The sequence below is a fragment of the Lagenorhynchus albirostris genome, chromosome X (genome assembly GCF_949774975.1).
Source record: "Lagenorhynchus albirostris chromosome X, mLagAlb1.1, whole genome shotgun sequence".
Classification (NCBI taxonomy): Eukaryota; Metazoa; Chordata; class Mammalia; order Artiodactyla; family Delphinidae; genus Lagenorhynchus; species Lagenorhynchus albirostris.
Window position 1 is genome coordinate 90,938,352 of NC_083116.1, and position 21,729 is coordinate 90,960,080.

Here is a 21,729-nt window from a genome sequence, read left to right on the forward strand (position 1 = left end):
CTATGTAATAAATAAATAAAATGTATGGCTAAAAATCTTTCCCCCAAGTCTTCAGGCCCAGATGGGTTTCACTGGCAAATTCTACCAGACATTTAAGGAAGAAATGATACTAATTCTCTATAATCTCTCCAAGATCACAGAAGAAGAAGGATACTTCTCAACTCATTTTATAAGGCCAGCATTACACTAATATCAAAGCCAGAGAAAGATACTACAAGAAAAGAAAACCACAAACCAATATGCTTCATGGACAAAGATGTAAAAATCTACAATAAAATATTAGCAAATTGAATCCAGCAATATATTAAAGGGATAAAACATCGTGATCAACGGGGTGCATCTCAGGAATACAAGGTTGGTTCAACATTCAAAATTAACAAAAGTCACTTACCAGATTAAATGACTCAATAATAAAAAAACACAACCATCTCAATAAATACAGAAAAAGCATTCAACAAAATTCAACATCATGTGTGATAAAAAATCAGCAGGGACTTCCCTGGTGGTCCAGTAGTTAAGAATCCACCTTTCAATGCAAGTGATGCGGGTTCAACCCCTGGTCGGGGAACTAAGATCCCACATGCTGCAGGGCAACTGAGCCTGAGCGCCACAACTACTGAGCCTGCGTACCAAAACTAGAGAGCCTGCATGCCGCAACTACTGAGCCTGCATGCTCTGAAGCCCACACACCACAACTAGAGAGAAGCCCATGTGCTGCAATGAAGAGCCCATGCACCACAACGAAAAGATCCCACTTGCTGCAACTAAGAACTGACACAGCCAAGAAAACCCCCAAAAACAAAAAAAGCCCTCAACAAACCATGAATAGAATGAAACTCCCTCAGTCTAATAAAAGGTATGTATGAAAAATCTACAACTACCATCATTCTTAATGGTGAGACTGAACACTTTCACCCTGAGATCAGAAACAGGGCAAGGATGTCCTCTTCTCACTATTCTACATAGCATAATAGTGGAAGTCCTAGCCAACATAATAATGCAAGAAAAAGAAATAAAATGCATGTCAAAGAGACAGAGGAACTAACCTAAAAGAGCTCCCAAAGGCTAAACTGGAACAATTTGATAGTATTGGACTATAACCCAAAGAATAAAATACATATCTATGAGTCCCTACTGATAGACATAAATGACTGAATAAATAAATGGGAGAGAAGGGACAAATCTTTCTTACAGAATTCCAAATAATGTATGTAGATACTCCCCTCTCTAGGAGGTGGAGCTTAATTCCCTCTCCTTGAGTGTAGACTGGTCTTAGTGACTCAACTTCCAAAGACCATAGAAAGAACTTCCAAAGAGTATAGAAAGGGGGAAAAAGGAAATTTACAGTGTTCAAGAAACCTGGCAGATACCACCTGAACCAAGTCACTAAGGTCAACATCACCAGCATTAAGTCATGTTGCTATCATGTGCCCTATGATGTGATGTGATGTGACGTGATGAGAAGGGCACTTCACCTCTTCTCCAAAACCCATAACCCCAGTCTAACCAGAGAAAACACCAGACAAACGCAAACTGAGGGACATTTTACAAAATAACTTACCAATACTGCTCGAATATTTCAAGGTTATGAAAAACAAGGAAAGACTAAGGAACTGTCACAGATGAGAAGAGATTAAGGAGATATGATGACTAAATGCAATGTGGGATCTTGGATTGAATTCTGGAACAGAAAAAGGACATAAGTGAAAAAAACCCGGTGGAATTTGAATAAAGTTTATAGTTTGAGTAAATAGTATTTTACCCATGTAAATTCCTTAGTTTCAACAAATGTATCATGCTTATGTTAACATAAGAGGAAGGTGAGTTTCAAAACTCTCTGTACTACCTTTGCAATTTTTCTGAAAATCTAAAATTATTCCAATATAAAGAGTTTATTTTAAAACAAAAATGTCTAGTAGATTCTCATCTCACTCAAACTAGAAGCCACAGTATCTACAGTGGCCTACAAGGCCCTATATAATCTGATTCCTCTTTTACTACTTCTCAGATCTCATCTATGTTTGTTGAATAAATGAATGAATGACCCTCTAAAACAAAGGAACCCAAATCTGACTAATCATCAGAACAATCTGGGGAACTTTTTAAAATGCAGATTCTAAGGGAATATCTCAGAGATATTTGAATCAGTCTTTCTGGGGTGGGAGGTGGAAATTTAAATCTTTAACAGCACCCCAGATGGTTCTGAGAATCAGTCAAATTTGGAAGATTCTCAAGATGAAAAACACAATGAATTCTCTCATTTGGCTGTCAAATAGCTTCATTAATTGAAAGGAAATAATTATGACTACTTTAACTGAAGAGGAAAACTTAGAGACTCTAAAGTATAAACTATTTGAAATAAAAGTGAATTTTCAAAAGAATAAGTGCATCCCCCTGCTAAGAACAGTGGTTTGCAACTGGGAGCAATTTTGTCCGCCACGGGGCATTTGGCAATGTCTGGAAACATTTTTGGTTGCCATAACTGGGGCAGTGTGCTATTGGTACCTAGTCAGTAGAGGCCAGAGATGCTGCTAAACATCCTATAATGTACAAGACAGCCCACCACAGCAAAGAATTATCTAAAATGTCAACAGTGCTGAAGCTGAGAAACTCTCCTTAGAATGACTGATGGCCACTTTTACATAAGGACCCAATCCATCCAACACCTGCTGGAATATCTCCACAGACAGCCTGCTCATTATTCCACATCAATCAATGCACTATTGGGCAGCTTAAAATTTTCCCCCAACTTTTCTTTTGAAAAATTCCAAACATTGTAGAAAAGTTGAAAGAATAACAAACATCCATTTGCTCTTCACTTACACCCATCAAATGTTAACATTTGGCCACATTTGCTTTGCCACACACTATACACATATACACACATGCACACACAGACATGCACAAACACACACACTTTTTTGTTTTGCTGAGCCACTTGAAAATAGCAGACATCATAACACTTCAGCATGCATCTCCTATGTAACCACAGTACCACTATCATACTTAAGGATACAACAATAATTCCAAAATATCATCCTCAAACTTCCCCAGTTGTCCCCAAAATGACTTCTACAGCTTTATAGTTCACCCCACCCTAACCCAAAATCCAATTAAGGTTCACTCCTTGTATTTAATTGTTAGCTTTCTTTTAATCCAGAACAGTCCCCCATTGTTTTTGTCTTCCAGGACATTGTCTGAAGAGTCCTAGCCAGTTATCTTGTAAAATGTCTTCTATTTTTGATTTGTTTCAGTTTCCTCATGGTGTCATTTAACATGTCTCCAGATTTCCTTTCTTTCCTATAAACCAGAAATTAAGTCTTGGCTCGATTAGATTCAGGTAAAATATTTTTGGCAAGAATACTTCATAGATGATGATGTGTATTTCTCATTGCATCACATTAGGAGAAATACAATGTCAGGCTGCCCTGCCATCAGTGATGCTAAGTTTGATCACTGGGTTAGTGTGATGATCATCAAATCTCTGCTCTAAAGGTATACTTCCCATTTGAATTAGAATGTATAAGTATCCTACTTTTTATCAACTTTTACCCCAATAGTTTTAGCATCCACTGATAACCTTTGTCTGAATTAATTATTACAACAGGGGTTAGAAAATGGTGATTTCTGAAGTCTATCATTCCTTCTACGTTTATTAGCTCAGAGTATTCTATAAAGAGCAGAAGAGCTTTCCTTATTCCCTCTCCCCCCGCCCCCCCTTTTTTGGTGCTTAATACACATTTATTAACTGAATACATTCAATACTGTTGATTTTTCAAATTAGATAAAAAGCGTGGGCTGATGAGTTTTATGGAGATATTTCTCAGATTATAAAAACAAATTTTAAACAAGATCTGTGACTACTTAGATGAGAAACTGATTATTACTGTGAGCCAATTTGGGGTCCTGGAGAAAGGGTCATTTCAAGCTAATGGAAGAGTGCCTCTCTTAATAGAGGATAGGAAGCTTCTAGATCGTGGGAATGTCTAGCAGTCATTCATGATATCCATGTAGACCATATAGTTAGGTAGATTCCAAGCTGGCTGGGCACGCTGGTCCATAGTTCAGTGCCAATTTCCTCTCCCCTCTTTTTTATTATCACTATGGATGCATGGATTTCTATTGTTGTTTAATCAATTCCCTTCATTATTGTTTTTGATGCTCAAATTGACCCAAATTTGGCCAGTGGACACTTCTTGAGACTCCTTCAAGCTGGCTCCTGTGACCTTTTGACATAACTTCATTAGTCTTTGACCACTTCCTATGGACATCTCTGGTTCTAAAAGCTGTTTATATGATATTTATTTGCTGAAATTCCTATAACATCTGTCCATTGGTTTTGGTTCTACTTTTTTCAGGAACAGAACATTTTATTTCTTCCATGTGGAATGTTATGTGACTTGAACACATATTATGGCTGGGTTGGAGCAATTCTGTGAAACCGCTTCACTAACATCACACAAGTATATAAATCATTAATTTAGGCCTACTCATATGCTCACTTCATCCCTAATCCTCACACTTTAGGATGTCTATTACATACACTTATTACTTAATTCAGTTTCTGAAAGCTGCTGAGAGTTTAAAGATTTGTTTCCAAGGTTTCATCAAATTTTCCCATATCAAAATGGCTGCATCAAAGGAGCCGGGTCATAATTTCCTATATATGATCTGGGATAGATTCATGCACTGGTTGGAGCCAGTCCTTGGTACTACTAGAATAACCACTAAGGTATATGAAATACTGTATTACTACTTAAGGGCCGAATTGCACCCAGCATTAGTTATTAAAGTTATCCTAACAGTCCTCCAATATTTTCATACAGGTTTTTGCAGTTTATTACAACTTATTTATACATAAAGAGCATGTAAATGCAGATGTGCCTTCTTTCTAGGGTATATCCAATCAGCATTACCTATTACCATATATATTTGCTCAGGCCAGTCAAGAAAAGCCTGATGAGCCTAGAGCAAAAAATGTCCCTGCCCTAATAGATGAATGGTACTCTGTCTTCTAGAATACATAGAGGCAAACAGCAACACTTCAGGAGGGCACAGGAACTCTAGTTCCTCTGTTTGTAGACATATTTCCGGTATCTGACAACTTAATCAGATCATGTTAAATACACAGAATAGTATACTGTTTTATTTATATTTCTTATTCCTTTTCCAGTATGGTCAAAGCACACTGAAGGCAGAAAGAATCCTTATCAAGTGCTTTGTAACTCTGGGCAGGGAGAAGGAAATGGTCACTCACTATAGTACAATAATAATAATAAAATAATTTAAAATAATAAAATGTGACTTTCAAGAACGAAGGTGACAGAACAGGGAAAAAAAAACCTAATGCCTAATTTCTAGGTGATTACATATGGCTTTTCGAATGATGTGAAATTTTGACATTTCTGAATAGTAATAGGAAAAACATAAAACAAATGACAAAGAGAAGACAATGTAAGAGAAATACTAAAGGCAAGAGTAAATCAAATCAGCAGCAGGTCAAGGGAAAAACCACAAAAGTATACCAATCATCCAGAAGGTACCTTTGTTCAGAAGAGGAAGGAAGTCAGGTGCTTTTTCCCGAAAAACCCTTTGAGCATCTTCAGCTTTCATTGATACCTCCTTTGTCTGAACCAGGAAAAAGCCTCTACCAACCAGCTGTGGGAAATAAAATTTCATTTACATTTTAAAATGACCTGAGACTAAAACAATATTTTCCTATTCTACAATTTTTCTGTATAAAATGTAACACAGTGCTCTGATTTTTGTTTTAGTTATAACTGTAATTAATTCAGAGTGTTTGCTATAAACAAGTTTTCACATACACAAGATTCTTTCTTCCAGATGGGTGGTTCTGATTAAGGATTAGTACTGCCACTCCAATAAAGATGTTAAAAAAAAAAGAATTAGTACTGCCTACTGTTACAATTAAGGGTCAAATAAATGTAAATTAGCCCTCAAAATTTTAAACTTTATTAAAAAAATTTTGTTGACTGAAACTAACAGAAGCTTTAGTTTGGTGATACTGTCCAGTGAGAGGAGAATCATTAACTAAAGTATGGTACATTCACAAGATAAAATACCATAGTTTGTTAAATATAACAAATGATAAAAGGGGGAAAGCTTATATAATACTGTTAATTTTAAAAAGCATGATTCAAATTTATATAGTATAGCACAATAACGCTAGAATACATTTATGGAGTACTTACTATGTGCCAGGCAGTTTTATGTGTTCTACATGTAAAACACGTTTAATCCTCTCACGAGGCAGGTATTATTATTACTCTCATTTTACAGATGAGAAACTAAAGCACAGAGTGGTTAAGAAATCTGCCCATGGTCACACAACTGTTAAGGGACAGAGCTGTGATTTGAACCCAATTAAACTGATTACAGACTAAATAAATTAAAACTATTCCTACAAAGACAATTCAAGGTACAGCACATTATGGATGATTTTTAAACTTATTTCTACTCTTCTTTATTTCTACAGTTCTCTACAATGAGTATACATTAATTTTTAAAATAATTATGAAAGTATTTTTTAAAAATGTAAAGCGATTCAACCAATTAAAGCCTATTGAGTTTTTAATTATAAAAGTAACAAATAGGCTCAATACAGAACATTTATTTTTTTAAACATTTAAAAAATAAAAAACAGAAACAAAGAAATATCAACCAAAGTGCTACCACTCAAAGATGCCACTGCTATATAGGTATACTTCCCTTTTTTTGGCCACGCTGTGTGGCTTGTGGGATCTTAGTCTTAGTTCCCCTAACCAGGGATGGAACTCGTGGCCCCTGCAGTGGAAGCGCGGAGTCCTAACCACTGGACCACCAGGGAAGTCCTGGCTTACTTCCTTTTACCCTTCCGGTTTTCGTTTTCCTCCATTACAGAAATAATACATGTTTTATGTAAAATCCATAGGGCTATGAACAAGAAAAGAAAACCCTGCTCCTAATCCACTTCCTAAAAAGAACCACAACTGTCAACATTTTAGTATATATAACTCTCCAGACTTATCTACTTTAAAAAAAAACAGATACGTAGTATTCTACAAATTTTCACTTACTTGGTTGTGAACATTTCCCAACTATTCTACTATAAAATCAGTTTTAATGGTTGATAGTATTTCATTCTATGGCTACGTTATTCCATACCATTTCATCAAATTGGATTCAAACTCAAATCCTTTTCCAGAGCCCTCAATGCTGCCTCAGAAAAAGAGAAACATCCATAAAAATGTAGCAGAAAATTACATAAACATCGCTGCCAGATAATGACTGCAAAGTTACTTAAATTATCAGAAACAATCCCACATCTGTTTCTAATTCTCTAGACTGCCCAATACCTCTCATTTTATAGTCAGACACATAAACTGACAAAAGTAAGATGATTAATTCAAAACACTGTTACCTAAAAACAATGAACTATGAAACTAGTATATTTACTTTGATATTTCACTGCAGACATGTGAAGAGACTCTTTTTCATGAAAATTCTTCTACTTTTAAGCTTTTTTTTTTTTTTTGCGGTACGTGGGCCTCTCACTGCTGTGGCCTCTCCCGTTGCGGAGCACAGGCTCCGGACGCGCAGGCCCAGCGGCCATGGCTCACGGGCCCAGCTGCCCCGCAACATGTGAGACCTTCCCGGACCGGGGCATGAACGCGTGTCCCCTGCATCAGCAGGCGGACTCCCAACCACTGCGCCACCAGGGAAGCCCCTACTTTTAAAGACTTGAAAATAGAGGTAACTACCCAACTTTAATATACAATAAGTTATATATTAATATACATATACATGTATACATGTATATGTTAATATACAATAAGTTATACAACTTTAAGTTATACAATACTTCCAAACAATTCCAAATACTTTAATTTATCCTGTGCTTATCTGTGATATAGTTAAGAGGCAGCAAGAAATCTGATCTTTAGGTAAGAAAACCGAGGCCTAGTAACTTCTCTTGACTCCTATGGAATGTACTTTCTGGTTTACCCAGTTTTTCTGGACTTCCTACTCTCTCAAGTTTTACACTTCCTACCTTAAAAAATCATTATGATATGTTTAATTTATGAAAACACTATGAAACAAAATTCTGTGCTACTCCTAGGGTTTAACAAAACCAGAGTTAGCAATCACAGTTCCAGTCTAAGCTGTTCTAAGACATTTGTGTTATGATATGAGAAAAGACTCAAGTTTCATTTTTTTCTGTCTCAGCATTAACTAGCTTCTACACATATTTTCCAGGAAACTTGAGCTTCACTTTTTAAAAAATATGTAATCGCTCTCTTGATATGTAACTTACCGGTCTTTCAGCACGCTGTGATACCCTCTTCACATGTACTTAGCATTTTCTTCTTTTTGTTCTCTTAATTCTGTGATTTCAGAATTAGTCAGGATAACTCTAGCCAAAAAGTCCCAGGGTTTTTCCTTCTAGGCTGGAGGGTAGTATCTGCCTTGCCTCCACACACTTTCGGTCACATTCCAGCTCCACCAGGCATTTATCAACTTTCCTTTACCACTGAGGCAGCATAATAGCATCATGCTTAAGGGTTAAGACCATGGCCTACAAAGCCAAACTGCCTGGATTTAAATCATGGCTCTGCTACTTACCAGCAAGTGACCTTTTGCAAGTTACTTACCTTCTCTGTGGCTCATTTTTCTTATCTGTATAAAGAGAAACAATGGCACCTATTTCATAGGTTATTCCTGAATTAAGTGAGTTAATTCACTTAAATACTGTACAACAGTCACCTGACGTATAATAAACACTATATTAACTGTTAGCTATTATTATTGTCATCATTTTTGTTACTGTTATTGCTGGATTTTTATTTAAATTATTTTGTAATCCAGAAGGACATCTAAAGAACATCACTCTTCCTGGTCATATTGCAAAAAGTGCACACAACGGTGCCATTTTGTACAACAGATATCAAAAGTTAAAAGGTTAAGGACATCTGATGACTCATGAAGAATGACAGTGTTTGTTTTGATGGCTTTTTTCTTTAAACATACTGTACATTCTTTATGTCCTCTCCTCATTATCTACCAAAAAGGAGTTTAACCTGAATAATTACCTCTCTTGAAAACTGTATGTAGATTTTTTAAAAAATCACCATACAGTATAATGAAAATGTTTACCTCTCAGATGTTGGATTAACATGTGATTAGATAGCTCAAAGGCCAGAGCACTTTTTCTATATCTCACCAGATCCATAGCACATTTTTATCAGATTGGCATAATCAAGAAAGAAAATATCAAAGTCTTAAGATTATACTTGGCTTCTATTGTTTTTAAAACTGGACCTCAGATATACTTTGTGGATTTCAGACATGGGTTTTCTACATTGTAGAATGTATAAGCTACAGAGAGGTGGTCATTTTTCTAGTTTTTTTTTTTTTTCTAAAACCGTTCCTTTTGACAGAAGTGTTACAACTTAAAAAAAAAATCCATTCAAAGAGAGTTTTCCATTCACCTCTACATTTCTGGAAGTTTGATTTTTAAATTCAAACAGACTCTTTCTGAAGAAAGCCTGATTAATGACTAATCAATACATCCTACTGCTGCCTCCCCACTGGAGGAACTGCTGCTTCTGGAGCCCCTAACCTCCACATCCCCATTTATTTTTCAAGTGAAAGCTGCTACCCAAAGAACACTACTCCTGAAAGCACTAAAAGCCCCTGCTCATGAGTCCACAATCTCTGCTGTCGCAGCTGCCACCTCATTGTTTCACACCAACTTCCTCTTCATGGCAATAGGGCAAAGGAAAGTAATGTGGAGGTTGCTCTCAGTCAAAACGGGCTCCAAAAGTTGTATGCCTAAATGCCTTCCCCACACCTTAAACAGTTAAAAACTCCAAATAAATTTCCCCACTAAATAATTATAAAAGGTCACGCTTTACTTTGCAGTACTACTTTTGTGAGCTCCCATGGAAATCAGTTATGATAAAGAATGGAAGTTCTTTGAGGGTAGAGAATTTTGTCTATTTATCTCCACTCCCAGCATATATTTCATCAGCTCTAAACTGCCATCAATTGTAAGATGCATTTCAGAGAAGCAAAACTGTGGAAAACAAAGGTGCATCCTATAATCAATGAAAGATGGTGACAGAGTAACCTGCACATAATGAGTGTTTAACAGATGCTTCCTGAATTGAATTGTTTTTAAAAAGTTTCTTTGGGAAAGTATTTGAGGCCTAAGCAACTAGCTTGCAGATAAATCTGTAGGGGGCAGAGGACTATAATTTAAGGATTGCCTGTATTTCTAATAGCCAATTTGAAAAGCATGGACGCTCTCCATAAAGTGGTGTGTTTCTATGTAGGTGTATGTCTGTTTCTCTTCTCTCTCTTCTCCTTACCTCATCAATTAGTTTCCTGGCATTTGCGATAGTATAATCACCAGCAAATAATACCACTAAGCATGACTCATCACTGTTCTTCTGTCTCTGACCCCGGGACACTGGAACGATACTTCTACTGGCTTCTGTGGAAAGGCGGACAGCTTTGAGCTCTTCGGTAGTAGGTAGAGGAACATGGTCCTGAATGACAGCATCTTCTGGAAGAAGGCTCCAATTGAGTTCTCCTGACACAGGTGTAAAGTCATGAATGTTACTCCAGGTATTATTGAAGATACTGAGCCCTGCATCTTTGAACTGGAAAGCTAATTCAGGGTAGTACCATTGAAAACAGCCAAACTTGATATTCGTGGAAGACTCAATAATGGGCTGAGTGGCACAGCACAAAAAGACTTCCAGCTTTCTACAATCCCGCACACGAAACTGTTGGCAGGCTAATGCACACTTGCAATCTCTGCAATTCCGGAAAAACACGCTGCCTTTCACCGGTCCCAGAAAAATGACACAGTTAGTACAGTCATCAATAGTAACTGTAGCAGAGTGATCAAAAATATAGATGTTACAGTTCTCACAGTCTTGAATGAGAAACTGTTGTCCTGCCACTTTCCCAGGTAAGCGACCTACTGTTTCATCCTTCAGTCCACTGAACATGTAGTCTTTCGGATCAACCTGCAGGAACAAAACACAGACCTTGAGTATTATTGACATTATTCAGCAAACATTAATTGTCTATTGGGAGTCAGGAACGATTTTTATTGCTAAAATAATGTTCCAACTCTTACTGACTTTGCGACATAATAAGAAAATGGGCAGGACAAAAAACTTTTTTAAAATAAATACATAAAAGGCATGAGGGGAAGAAAGGGAGAGGAAACTGTTATAGATAAAGAAAGACTCAGGACATACCAACCAAATGATGTGTGGACATTGTTGGATCCTGTTTTAACATATCAACTGTAAAAGTACATTTTGGAAACAATTGGGGAAATTCTCATACATACACACAGCATACTGGATGATATTAAGGAATATTTCAGCTTTGAGCCTTTTCTTTTTCTGATGCTTCACTTTTAAAAAACTTCTGTGTCTTTAAAACTTCTGAACTTGGAAATACACCCAGATAGGAATATGTTTCTCTATCTTTCCATAAATTGATGCCTAGGTCTTAGTTTCTAAACCCTGACTGATTTCTGCAATATGCTACAGAAAATGGAAGCACCTGAAGGCCCAAGAATCACTATATGTCAGAATTTGCATCTACAAATTTGATTGAAACATTTACTGAGCTACTTCTACAATGTAAAATTTTCAAATTTCACCATTTCCATCTTTAGGCATTTTAAACTAAAGCTCACAGAATCTTTTACACAGTGTGTCTGGAATCTGTTACATTATTTTTTAAATTTTAGCTGACCTCTCAAAATGTAGTCATTAAAAGACCATTTTGATTTTTCTAAATTACTTTTAAATCTACTTGCACTGTCTTAACCTCTTTGTGAATATTAAATTTCATACAAAACTATTCATGTACCAGAAACAGGCTCCCATAGGTACGGTACACAAAAACTTGATTATTTACAAAGGATAATTTAATCATCTTAATCGTTAGCAAACTAGCTTAAAGTGACTTATTCAGTATTACACAACAAATGTTGTACTCATCAGTTTTACACAATGTACTAGAAGTAGTATTGGTCTGTAGCATGAGCAATAAAAGACACAGTTAGTAGAGTCATCAATAGTAACTGTAGCAAAGTGATCAAAAATATAGATGTTACAGTTTTCTAGTCTCAATTTTGTCACCTATGAGCAACATGAATGAAAAAGGCACTTTAACTTTCTAGATCTTCATTCAGCCATTCAGCCATTTGAACACCCAATAGGAGCCAGACATTGTTTTAAGCACCAAAATGAATATGACCAACTCTTTCCATAAAAGAAGTGAACACTAACCTAAACAAATGATTTTAAAACCACCTGGCTGTGTAATGAGAGATGCTCAGAATATTCTGGAAATACAAAGGAGGGACACCAGGCGCAGGGGAGGTAGGGGTGTAAGACTTCCTGTGCAAAGTGAGAATGAATAAGCTGAAGTTCACCAGGTAAAAGGGGTAGGAGTAAAGGATCCTCCCTTCCCACATCAGGCAAAAGTGAAAGAATGAAATAAAATAAAACTCTTCAGGGAGTGTGAGGAAAAGTGAACGTGGTTTGGTGTTACCAGTGATACTGCAATGGGAGCAAATGAAGCTGGAGAGGTAGGCAGAGGCCATATTATGAGGCTTGGAAGTTCTCCGTGGACAAAGGGGTACCACAGAATGATTTAAACAAGCAAAATTTACATTTTAGGAAGATTGTTCTGGTAAGAATAATGACAAGTGGCGTGTGAATTGGAGAGGCAGTTGCAGTCATCCAGAAAGGGCTGGAACTAGAGCAGTGGTTAGCAGGGAAGAGGAAGATGGAATGAATTTGAGAAATACTGAGGAAGGAGAATCAGACGATTTAGTAATTCAATGGCTGTAGGAGGTAAGGCAGAAGGATGGGTCAAAAATGATTCCTAGTTATCTAGTCCAGTATTTTTCAACCTTTTTGACTACAATTCACATTAGTACATTCTCCAGCACAGCCCAGTACACGTATTTATGAGTATTTGTACATGTACACATACCAATGAAAGAAAAGTTTCACAAAATAATACTTACCCTTATTTTGTGTTAAACCCCGAATATTTTCTATTATCCCACCCACAGGTTTGAAGAAACACTGCTCTGGTTTATGTGATTGGATGTTGGTAGTGCCACACACCAAAAAAAAAAAAAAAAAAAGAAAAAAAAAGAAAATATAAGAGGCAGCACAGGTTTAATGTGGGAAGAGGTATTCAAGCTATTCCATTTCTAGGATTTTACAGGTGACACACATATATAAAGGTACAGTGTTCCAGTTTGGGCTCTATCAAGATACTGAACTAGCATAGTGGCTGGCTCCCAATTATCCAAGATCAATCTCAAATGGACCAAGTAAGAAAAACACCAAGAAAAGGGGAAACTATGAGACACCCCTGTGGTGGGTGTGGGAACAGAAAACAGAAAAGGAAACTCAGATTTCTTCTATTGCTTCTCCCCTTCCCAAATCTTGAGACAACAATGCTTCCCATACACCTGCTAGGACTCAGACCTCTGGTCCAGATTTCCCTGGGAGCAAATTCCGGTCAGGGCAGAAACCCTGTGCTGGCGAAGAGCTGAGAAAAATGGGTGGGGATTAATTTTGACAGTGGTTCAGGACCTCTCCAAATCCTCAGAACTGGCAACTTAAAATCTAAGGAGTTTCTTCTAATGCTGCTTCTCAAGTATTGATTGGTCAAGTGAACCAAAAAAAAAAAAAATCAACAAGGATCTAGGAGATCAAACCACACAATGAATAAGTTTGAGTTCTGCACACAACTAGCAGAGTATACTCACATTTTTTCTCAAGCACACATTGAAGGATTTTTTAAAAAATCATGTACTAGTACTAGATCATAAAGAAAGCCTCAACAAATTTTAAATATTAGATAAGTTACAGATTATTATATGCGACCAAGATGCAATTAAATTAGAAGTTAATAACAAAAGATACTTTAAAAAATCCTTGCCTATTTGAAAATTTTAAAAACACAGTGCTGGACGAGGGGAAGATGGTGGAAGAGTAAGACGCAGAGATCACCTTCCTCCCCACAGATACACCAGAAATACATCTACACGTGGAACAACTCCTACAGAACACCTACTGAATGCTGTCAGAAGACCTCAGACCTCCCCAAAGGCAAGAAACTCCCCACGTACCTGGGTAGGGCAAAAGAAAAAAAGAAAAAACAGAGACAAAAGAATAGGGACGGGACCTGCACCAGTGGGAGGGAGCTGTGAAGGAGGAAAGGTTTCTACACACTAGGAGCCCCTTCACGGGCGGAGACTGCGGGTGGCGGAGGGGGGAAGCTTCGGGGCCGCGGAAGAGAGCACAGCAAAAGGGGTGCGGAGGGCAAAGCGGGGAGATTCCCACACAGAGGATCGGTGCCGACCGGCACTCACCAGCCCGAGAGGCTTGTCTGCTCACCCGCCTGGGCGGGCGGGGCCTGGAGTTGCGGCTCGGGCTTCAGTCGGAGCGCAGGGAGAGGACTGGGGTTGGCGGCGTGAACAGAGCCTGAAGGGGTTAGTGCACCACGGCTAGCCAAGAGGAAGTCCGGGAAAAGGTCTGGAGCTGCCGAAGAAGCAAGAGACTTTTTCTTCCCTCTTTGTTTCCTGGTGCGTGAGGAGAGGGGATTAAGAGCGCTGCTTAAAGGAGCTCCAGAGACGGGCGCAAGCCGCGGCTAAAAGCACGGACCCCAGAGACGGGCAGGAGACGCTAAGGCTGCTGCTGCCGCCAGCAAAAAGCCTGTGTGCGAGCACAGGTCACTATCCACACCCCGCTTCCGGGGAGTCTGTGCAGCCCGCCACTACCAGGTTCCCGGGATCCAGGAACAACTTCCCCGGGAGAACGCACGCCGGCCTCTGACGCCGCAGGCTCGCCCAGCACTCTGTGCCCCTCCCTCCCCCCGGCCGGAGTATGCCAGAGCACCCGAATCAGCAGCTCCTTTAACCCCGTCCTTTCTGAGTGAAAAAACAGACGCCCTCCAGCGACCTATATGCAGAGGCGGGACCAAATCCAAAGCTGAGCCCCTGGGAGCTGTGAGAACAAACAAGAGAAAGGGAAATCTCTCCCAGCAGCCTCAGAAGCAGCGGATTAAAGCTCCACAATCAACTTGATGATTGAGGAGATGGACTTTGAGAGCAACATTTATGATTTTTTCCCCTTTTCCTCTTTTTGTGAGTGTGTATGTGTATGCTTCTGTATGAGATTTTGTCTGTATAGCTTTGCTTCCACCATTTGTCCTAAGGATCTATCCGTCCATTTTTTGTTGTTTTTAATTTTTTTAATAATTATTTTTTACTTTAATAACTTTATATTTTACTTTATTTTATTTTACTTTCTCTTCTTTCTTTATTTTTTCCTTCCTTCCCTCCTTCCTTCCTTCCTCCCACCGTCCCTCCCTCCCTCCCTCCTTTCTTTCTTTCCTTCTTTCCTTCCTTTCTTCTTTCTTTCTTCCTTCCTTCCTCCCTTCCTTCCTTTCTTTCTTCCTACTTCTACTAATTCTTCCTCTCTACTTTTTCTCCCTTTTACTCTGAGCCTTGTGGATGAAAGGCTCTTGGTGCTGCAGCCAGGAATCAGTGCTGTGCCTCTCAGGTGGGAGAGCCAACTTCAGGACACTGGCCAACAAGAGACCTCCCAGCTCCACATAATATCAAATGGAGAAAATCTCCCAGAGATCTCCATCTCAACGGCAGCACAAGCTTCACTCAAGGATCAGCAAGCTACAGTGCTGGACACCTTATGCCAAACAACTAGCAAAAGAGGAACATAACCCCACCCATTAGCAGAGAGGCTGCCTAAAATCATAATAAGTCCAGAGACACCCCAAAACACACCACCAGACGTGGACCTGCCCACCAGAAAGACAAGATCCAGCCTCATCCACCAGAACACAGGCACTAGTCCCCTCCACCAGGAAGCCTACACAACCCACTGAACCAACCTTAGCCACTGGGGACAGGCACCAAAAACAACGGGAACTACGAACCTGCAGCCTGCAAAAAGGAGACCCCAAACACAGTAAGATAAGCAAAATGAGAAAACAGAAAAACACACAGCAGATGAAGGAGCAAGATAAAAACCCACCAGACCTAACAAATGAAGAGGAAATAGGCAGTCTACCTGAAAAAGAATTCAGAATAATGATAGTAAAGATGACCCAAAATCTTGGAAATAGAATGGAAAAAATGCAAGAAACATTTAACAAGGACCTCGAAGAAGTAAAGATGAAACAAACAACGATGAACAAGACAATAAATGAAATGAAAAATACTCTAGATGGGATCAAGAGCAGAATAACTGTGGCAGAAGAATGGATAAGTGACCTGGAAGATAAAATAGTGGAAATAACTACTGCAGACCATAATAAAGAAAAAAGAATGAAAAGAACTGAGGGCAGTCTCAGAGACCTCTGGGACAACATTAAACACACCAACATTCGAAATATAGGGGTTCCAGAAGAAGAAGAGAAAAAGAAAGGGACTGAGAAAATATTTGAAGAGATTATATTTGAAAACTTCCCTAATATGGGAAAGGAAATAGTTAATCAAGTCCAGGAAGTGCAGAGAGTCCCATACAGGATAAATCCAAGGAGGAATATGCCAAGACACATGTTAATCAAACTGTCAAAAATTAAATACAAAGAACGCATATTAAAAGCAGCAAGGGAAAAACAACAAATAACACACAAGGGAATCCTCATAAGGTTAACAGCTGATCTTTTAGCAGAAACTCTGCAAACCAGAAGGGAGTGGCAGGACATATTTAAAGTGATGAAGGAGAAAAACCTGCAACCAAGATTACACTACCCAGCAAGGATCTCATTCAGATTTGATGGAGAAATTAAAACCTTAACAGACAAGCAAAAGCTGAGAGAGTTCAGCACCACCAAACCAGCTTTAGAACAAATGCTAAAGGAACTTCTCTAGGCAAGAACCACAGGAGAAGGAAAAGACCTACAATAACGAACCCAAAACAATTTAGAAAATGGGAATAGGAACATACATATCGATAATTACCTTAAATGTAAATGGACTAAATGCTCCCGCCAAAAGACACAGATTGGCTGAATGGATACAAAAACAAGACCCTTATATATGCTGTCTACAAGAGACCCACTTCAGACCTAGAGACACATACAGACTGAAAGTAAGGGGATGGAAAAAGATATTCCATGCAAATGGAAACCAAAAGAAAGCTGGAGTAGCAATTCTCATATCAGACAAAATATACTTTAAAATAAAGACTATGAGAAGAGACAAAGAAGGACACTACATAATGATCAAGGGATCGATCCAAGAAGAAGATATAACAATTGTAAATATTTATGCACCTCAATACATAAGGCAAATACTAAGAGCCATAAAAGGGGAAATCGACAGTAACACATTCATAGTAGGGGACTTTAACACCCCACTTTCACCAATGGACAGATGATCCAAAATGAAACTAAGTAAGGAAACACAAGCTTTAAATGATACATTAAACAAGATGGACTTAATTGATATTTATAGGACACTCCATCCAAAAACAGAATACACATTTTTCTCAAGTGCTCATGGAACATTCTCCAGGATAGATCATATCTTGGGTAACAAATGAAGCCTTGGTAAATTTAAGAAAATTGAAATTGTATCAAGCATCTTTTCCGACCACAACGCTATGAGACTAGATATCAATTACAGGAAAAGATCTAAAAAATACAAACACATGGAGGCTAAACAATACACTACTTAATAACGAAGTGATCACTGAAGAAATCAAAGAGGAAATCAAAAAATACCTAGAAACAAATGACAGTGGAGACACGATGGCCCAAAACCTACGGGATTTAGCAAAAGCAGTTCTAAGAGGGAAGTTTATAGCAATACAAGCCCACCTTAAGAAACAGGAAACATCTCGAATAAACAACCTCACTGGGCTTCCCTGGTGGCGCAGTGGTTGAGGGTCTGCCTGCCGATGCAGGGGACACGGTTCATGCCCCAGTCTGGGAGGATCCCACATGCCGCGGAGCGGCTGGGCCAGTGAGCCATGGCCACTGAGCCTGCACGTCTGGAGCCTGTGCTCCACAACGGGAGAGGCCACAACAGTGAGAGGCCCGCGTACCGCAAAAAAAAAAAAAAAAAAAAGAGAGAGAGAAAAACAACAACTATATACCAACAAGTTAAAAAACATTTTGTCCATGAAATGAATGCATCTTTTAAAAAATAACTTACCACAGCGAATTTGAGAAGAAGTTAAAAGCTTAAATAAAAAGCTATTACTACTAAAGAAATAGAAGCAGTGGCTAAAGTGTTCCCACAAAGAAAACACAAGACTCTGATGGTTTTATAAGCAGATTCTAGTTTTATTCATCCCAGTTTTATGCAAACCTTTAAAGACAATAGAAAAAGAAGCAACAGTCCTAATTCATGCTACTAGTCTGTCCAGCAAGAAATAAGAAAAACAAAGACATAACAAAAGAAAATTTTAGGTCCATTTCACTCATGCCTATAGATGTTTTGAAAAAACTGTCAATTAAATCAATCCTAGAAGAAGAGAAAGCACCACAACCAAGTTGGATTTGTCGCAGGTTGTGTAAAAATTGTTCATCATTAGAAAACCTTTCAATGTAAGTCACTACTATGTGATATCAACTCACATTTTAGTCCTAACTCTTATCACCCTGCTATGGGAACTTTGTTCTTCAGTAGATCTGACACACTTGCTGTAACTTGTCTATGCCCTCTGATTCTCCTTTGCCCAGAAGGCTTTCTCCTAGTTCTTATACTTGCCCACCTGTCACACTTTTCCTGTGACGCTTTCCAGTTCCCTCAACCAGAAGCCTGCTCTCCTTTTTCTGAGTACCTACATTACATTAAATACCAATCTGCATCCCCTTATGTATCTAAAACTTTGGACTTGAATCCTATAACCAATCTATTTAAAACAGAAACACCTCCTCCAATAATATTACCCCTTTACCCTTCTTTATTTTTCTCCAAAGCACTTAGCTTCTTTTTATCACACTATATATGAACTGTATTTATTGTCAGTCTCCCCGCTGCCCTCCATTAGAACATAAACTACATGAGCGAAGGGATTATCTGTTTTGTTCACCCATTTTCCCCAGCACTTAGAAAAGTGCCTGGCACCACAGAGGCCCTGCACACATACTTATTGAACCCATTTTAACTACTTAATCTTCATTACCTCAGAGTATAACCAGAAGTAGGTGGTCTCCAGGTATCTCTTGAATAAACAAATATGAAGCGTAACTGAGATTGATGATTATACACTTCTCCACACCCCATCTCTCTACTTCATCCCCAAAGAAGACAGACTCTGAAATGTATTTTTAGGGACATTCACTTAGGTCACTGTTCAAGTTGGCCAACTTCTGAGTAGGAAGATAATTATACACAAAGCCAGGCAGAGGCACTCCTTTTAATGTCAGTCCTGGGTCTCTCCATTTTACATACTCTTCTGTCCCTACCTGCAGTAAAAGGAGGCTGAGGCTGCCTTCCACTTGGTAGAGCCAGTGGAAGGGGATGGGAATGTGGTCATGGAGTAGGCTAATGGGATCTTGATCGACTCAGGAACATGCTAGAGTGGTTTAAGGTGGTTCTGCTTTAGGCCTTAAGGAGGATAAAAAACGTTCTCTGATCTTCTTCAGCTTGTCTTCTCAGCACCAGTCTACCTCCCACAGTGGGAATGAGATGATCTAGAGTGCCACCAATAGGTTTTTTGGAAAAGGAGTCCAGGAGTTGGCCTGTCTCTACCAAGGCCTCAAACTCAATGAGCAAGGGGAATCTTCAAGCTTCAGTTTATGGTTTCTCTCACTGTACCAGAAACTCCTTAAAAATTTTACATAAAATTTTGTGGGTATTTTCCTGGAGAATTGATTTGGGCTTCAAGATTCTGGCCAAATTATCTTTGCCTAAGACACAGACAGCAAGTTCAAAAGTTTGCAAGCATATTTATCTCCGAATTAAATAGGAAACAAACCACTGTTCAGATAAAGATAAAAAATAAAAGTTAATACTTCTTACTTAAAGGAATTCAGCTAATTTTTTTGGCATGGGAAATGATATCTATTATAAGTGTACAGTATTAAACAGAAATTTCAACTATATTAATTATAATATATTATAATTAGTACTATATTAGTACTTGTAGTTGAGACCTGTTGCAAATGCAGAAAGAAAATCTATTCTTAACTTTAAAATTACTGAGCTGCTGTCTTAGTCTGCTTGGGCTGTGTTATGGACTGAATGTTTGTGTCCTCTCAAAATTCATATGTTGAAGCTCTAATCCCCCAATGTGATGGCATTTGGAGGTGGGGACTTTTGGAGGTAATTAGATTTAGATGAGGTCATGAGGGAGGGGCCCTCACGATGGGATTAGTGTCCTTATAAGAAGAGATCTCTCTCTCTCTCCATGCAGGCAGGCACCAAGGAAAGGCCACATGAGCACATGGCAAGAAGGCGGCTGACTACAAGTAGGAAGCAGGCTTTCACCAGTAAGAACTGCAGAACTCTTGGCACACTGCAAGTCCGTCCAAATCCCTGCACTAACAGACTTGACCAAACTCTAGCATGGCTTCTACTAGCACAAGGCTTTGTCCCTAGAATGACCCCAGGTCCCCATTAAAATGCCTGCCTGAGGAAGCTCAACTCTGCAGGAAATTTTACTATTTGTTCTAGCCAACATCTGATGATAGGCCACTGACCTCCCTGTCTTAAAGCATTTACTAAAAAGGGCTTACAATTGTGACTGTATCTCTTACTAATGAGAAGTGTCCTTCTCAAGGACCTGAGATCCATTCCTATGAAATGTAATTATTAGGAAGGATAGGGCCTCTGTTTACCAGTCTCTGTGGGAGGATAAGATCCTAACTTCTAAAATTGCCAGCTAGGGCCTTCCCTGGTGGCGCAGTGGTTGAGAGTCCGCCTGCCGATGCAGGGGACACAGGTTCGTGCCCCGGTCCGGGAGGATCCCACATGCCGCGGAGCGGCTGGGCCCGTGAGACATGGCCGCTGAGCCTGCGCGTCTGGAGCCTGTGCTCCGCAATGGGAGAGGCCACAACAGTGAGAGGCCCGCATACCGCAATAAATAAATAAATAAATAAAATTGCCAGCTAACACGACTGACCTAATCTTATTTACACAGACCAACTTTGTAATTTTTCACTTCTCTGACTCTACTGAGTCCCTGCTCTCCCCGCTCCCTCATTCTTCCTTAAATGGCTTAAGTCACCTCTGCACAAATCAGAATGGAGCTCAGCTCCTTCCCCCGTCAGTAATTACTGAACAAAAATCTGTTTTCACTGCTTTAACCAATGTCCAGCTGTATTTATCTCTGACACCAGACACTGGATCTGTGGGTACCTTGATCTTGGACTTCCCAGCCTCCAGAACTGTGAGAAATAAATTTCTGTTGTTTAAGCCACCCAGTCTATGGTATCTTGTTACAATGGGCTGAACAGACCAAGACTGGCTGCCATAACAAAATAATACAGACTGGGTAGCTTAAACAACAGAAACTTATTTCTCACAGTTCTAGAGGCTGGGAAGTACAAAATCAAGGTGCCATTGTGGTTGGCTTCTGGTGATACCTCTCTTCTTGTCCTGCAGATGGCTGCCTTCTTGAATTATCCTCACATGGTCTTTCCTGGGTGGGTGCATGGCAAGCTTTCTGATGCCTCTTCATATAAGGACACTAA

At 39.1% G+C, this 21,729-nt stretch overlaps 1 protein-coding gene across 1 annotated transcript in view; it reads right to left on the reverse strand.

Moving 5' to 3' along the window:
* RP2 (RP2 activator of ARL3 GTPase) overlaps positions 1 to 21,729 on the reverse strand; it is a 41,875-nt gene that overhangs the window by 12,852 nt on the left and 7,294 nt on the right. The window contains exons 2-3 of the mRNA XM_060137566.1: positions 10,371 to 11,036; positions 5,544 to 5,658 (exon numbers count right to left, since the gene is read on the reverse strand). Of these exons, the coding sequence (XP_059993549.1) occupies positions 5,544 to 5,658; positions 10,371 to 11,036 (781 nt within the window). The remainder of the gene's footprint in view (positions 1 to 5,543; positions 5,659 to 10,370; positions 11,037 to 21,729) is intronic.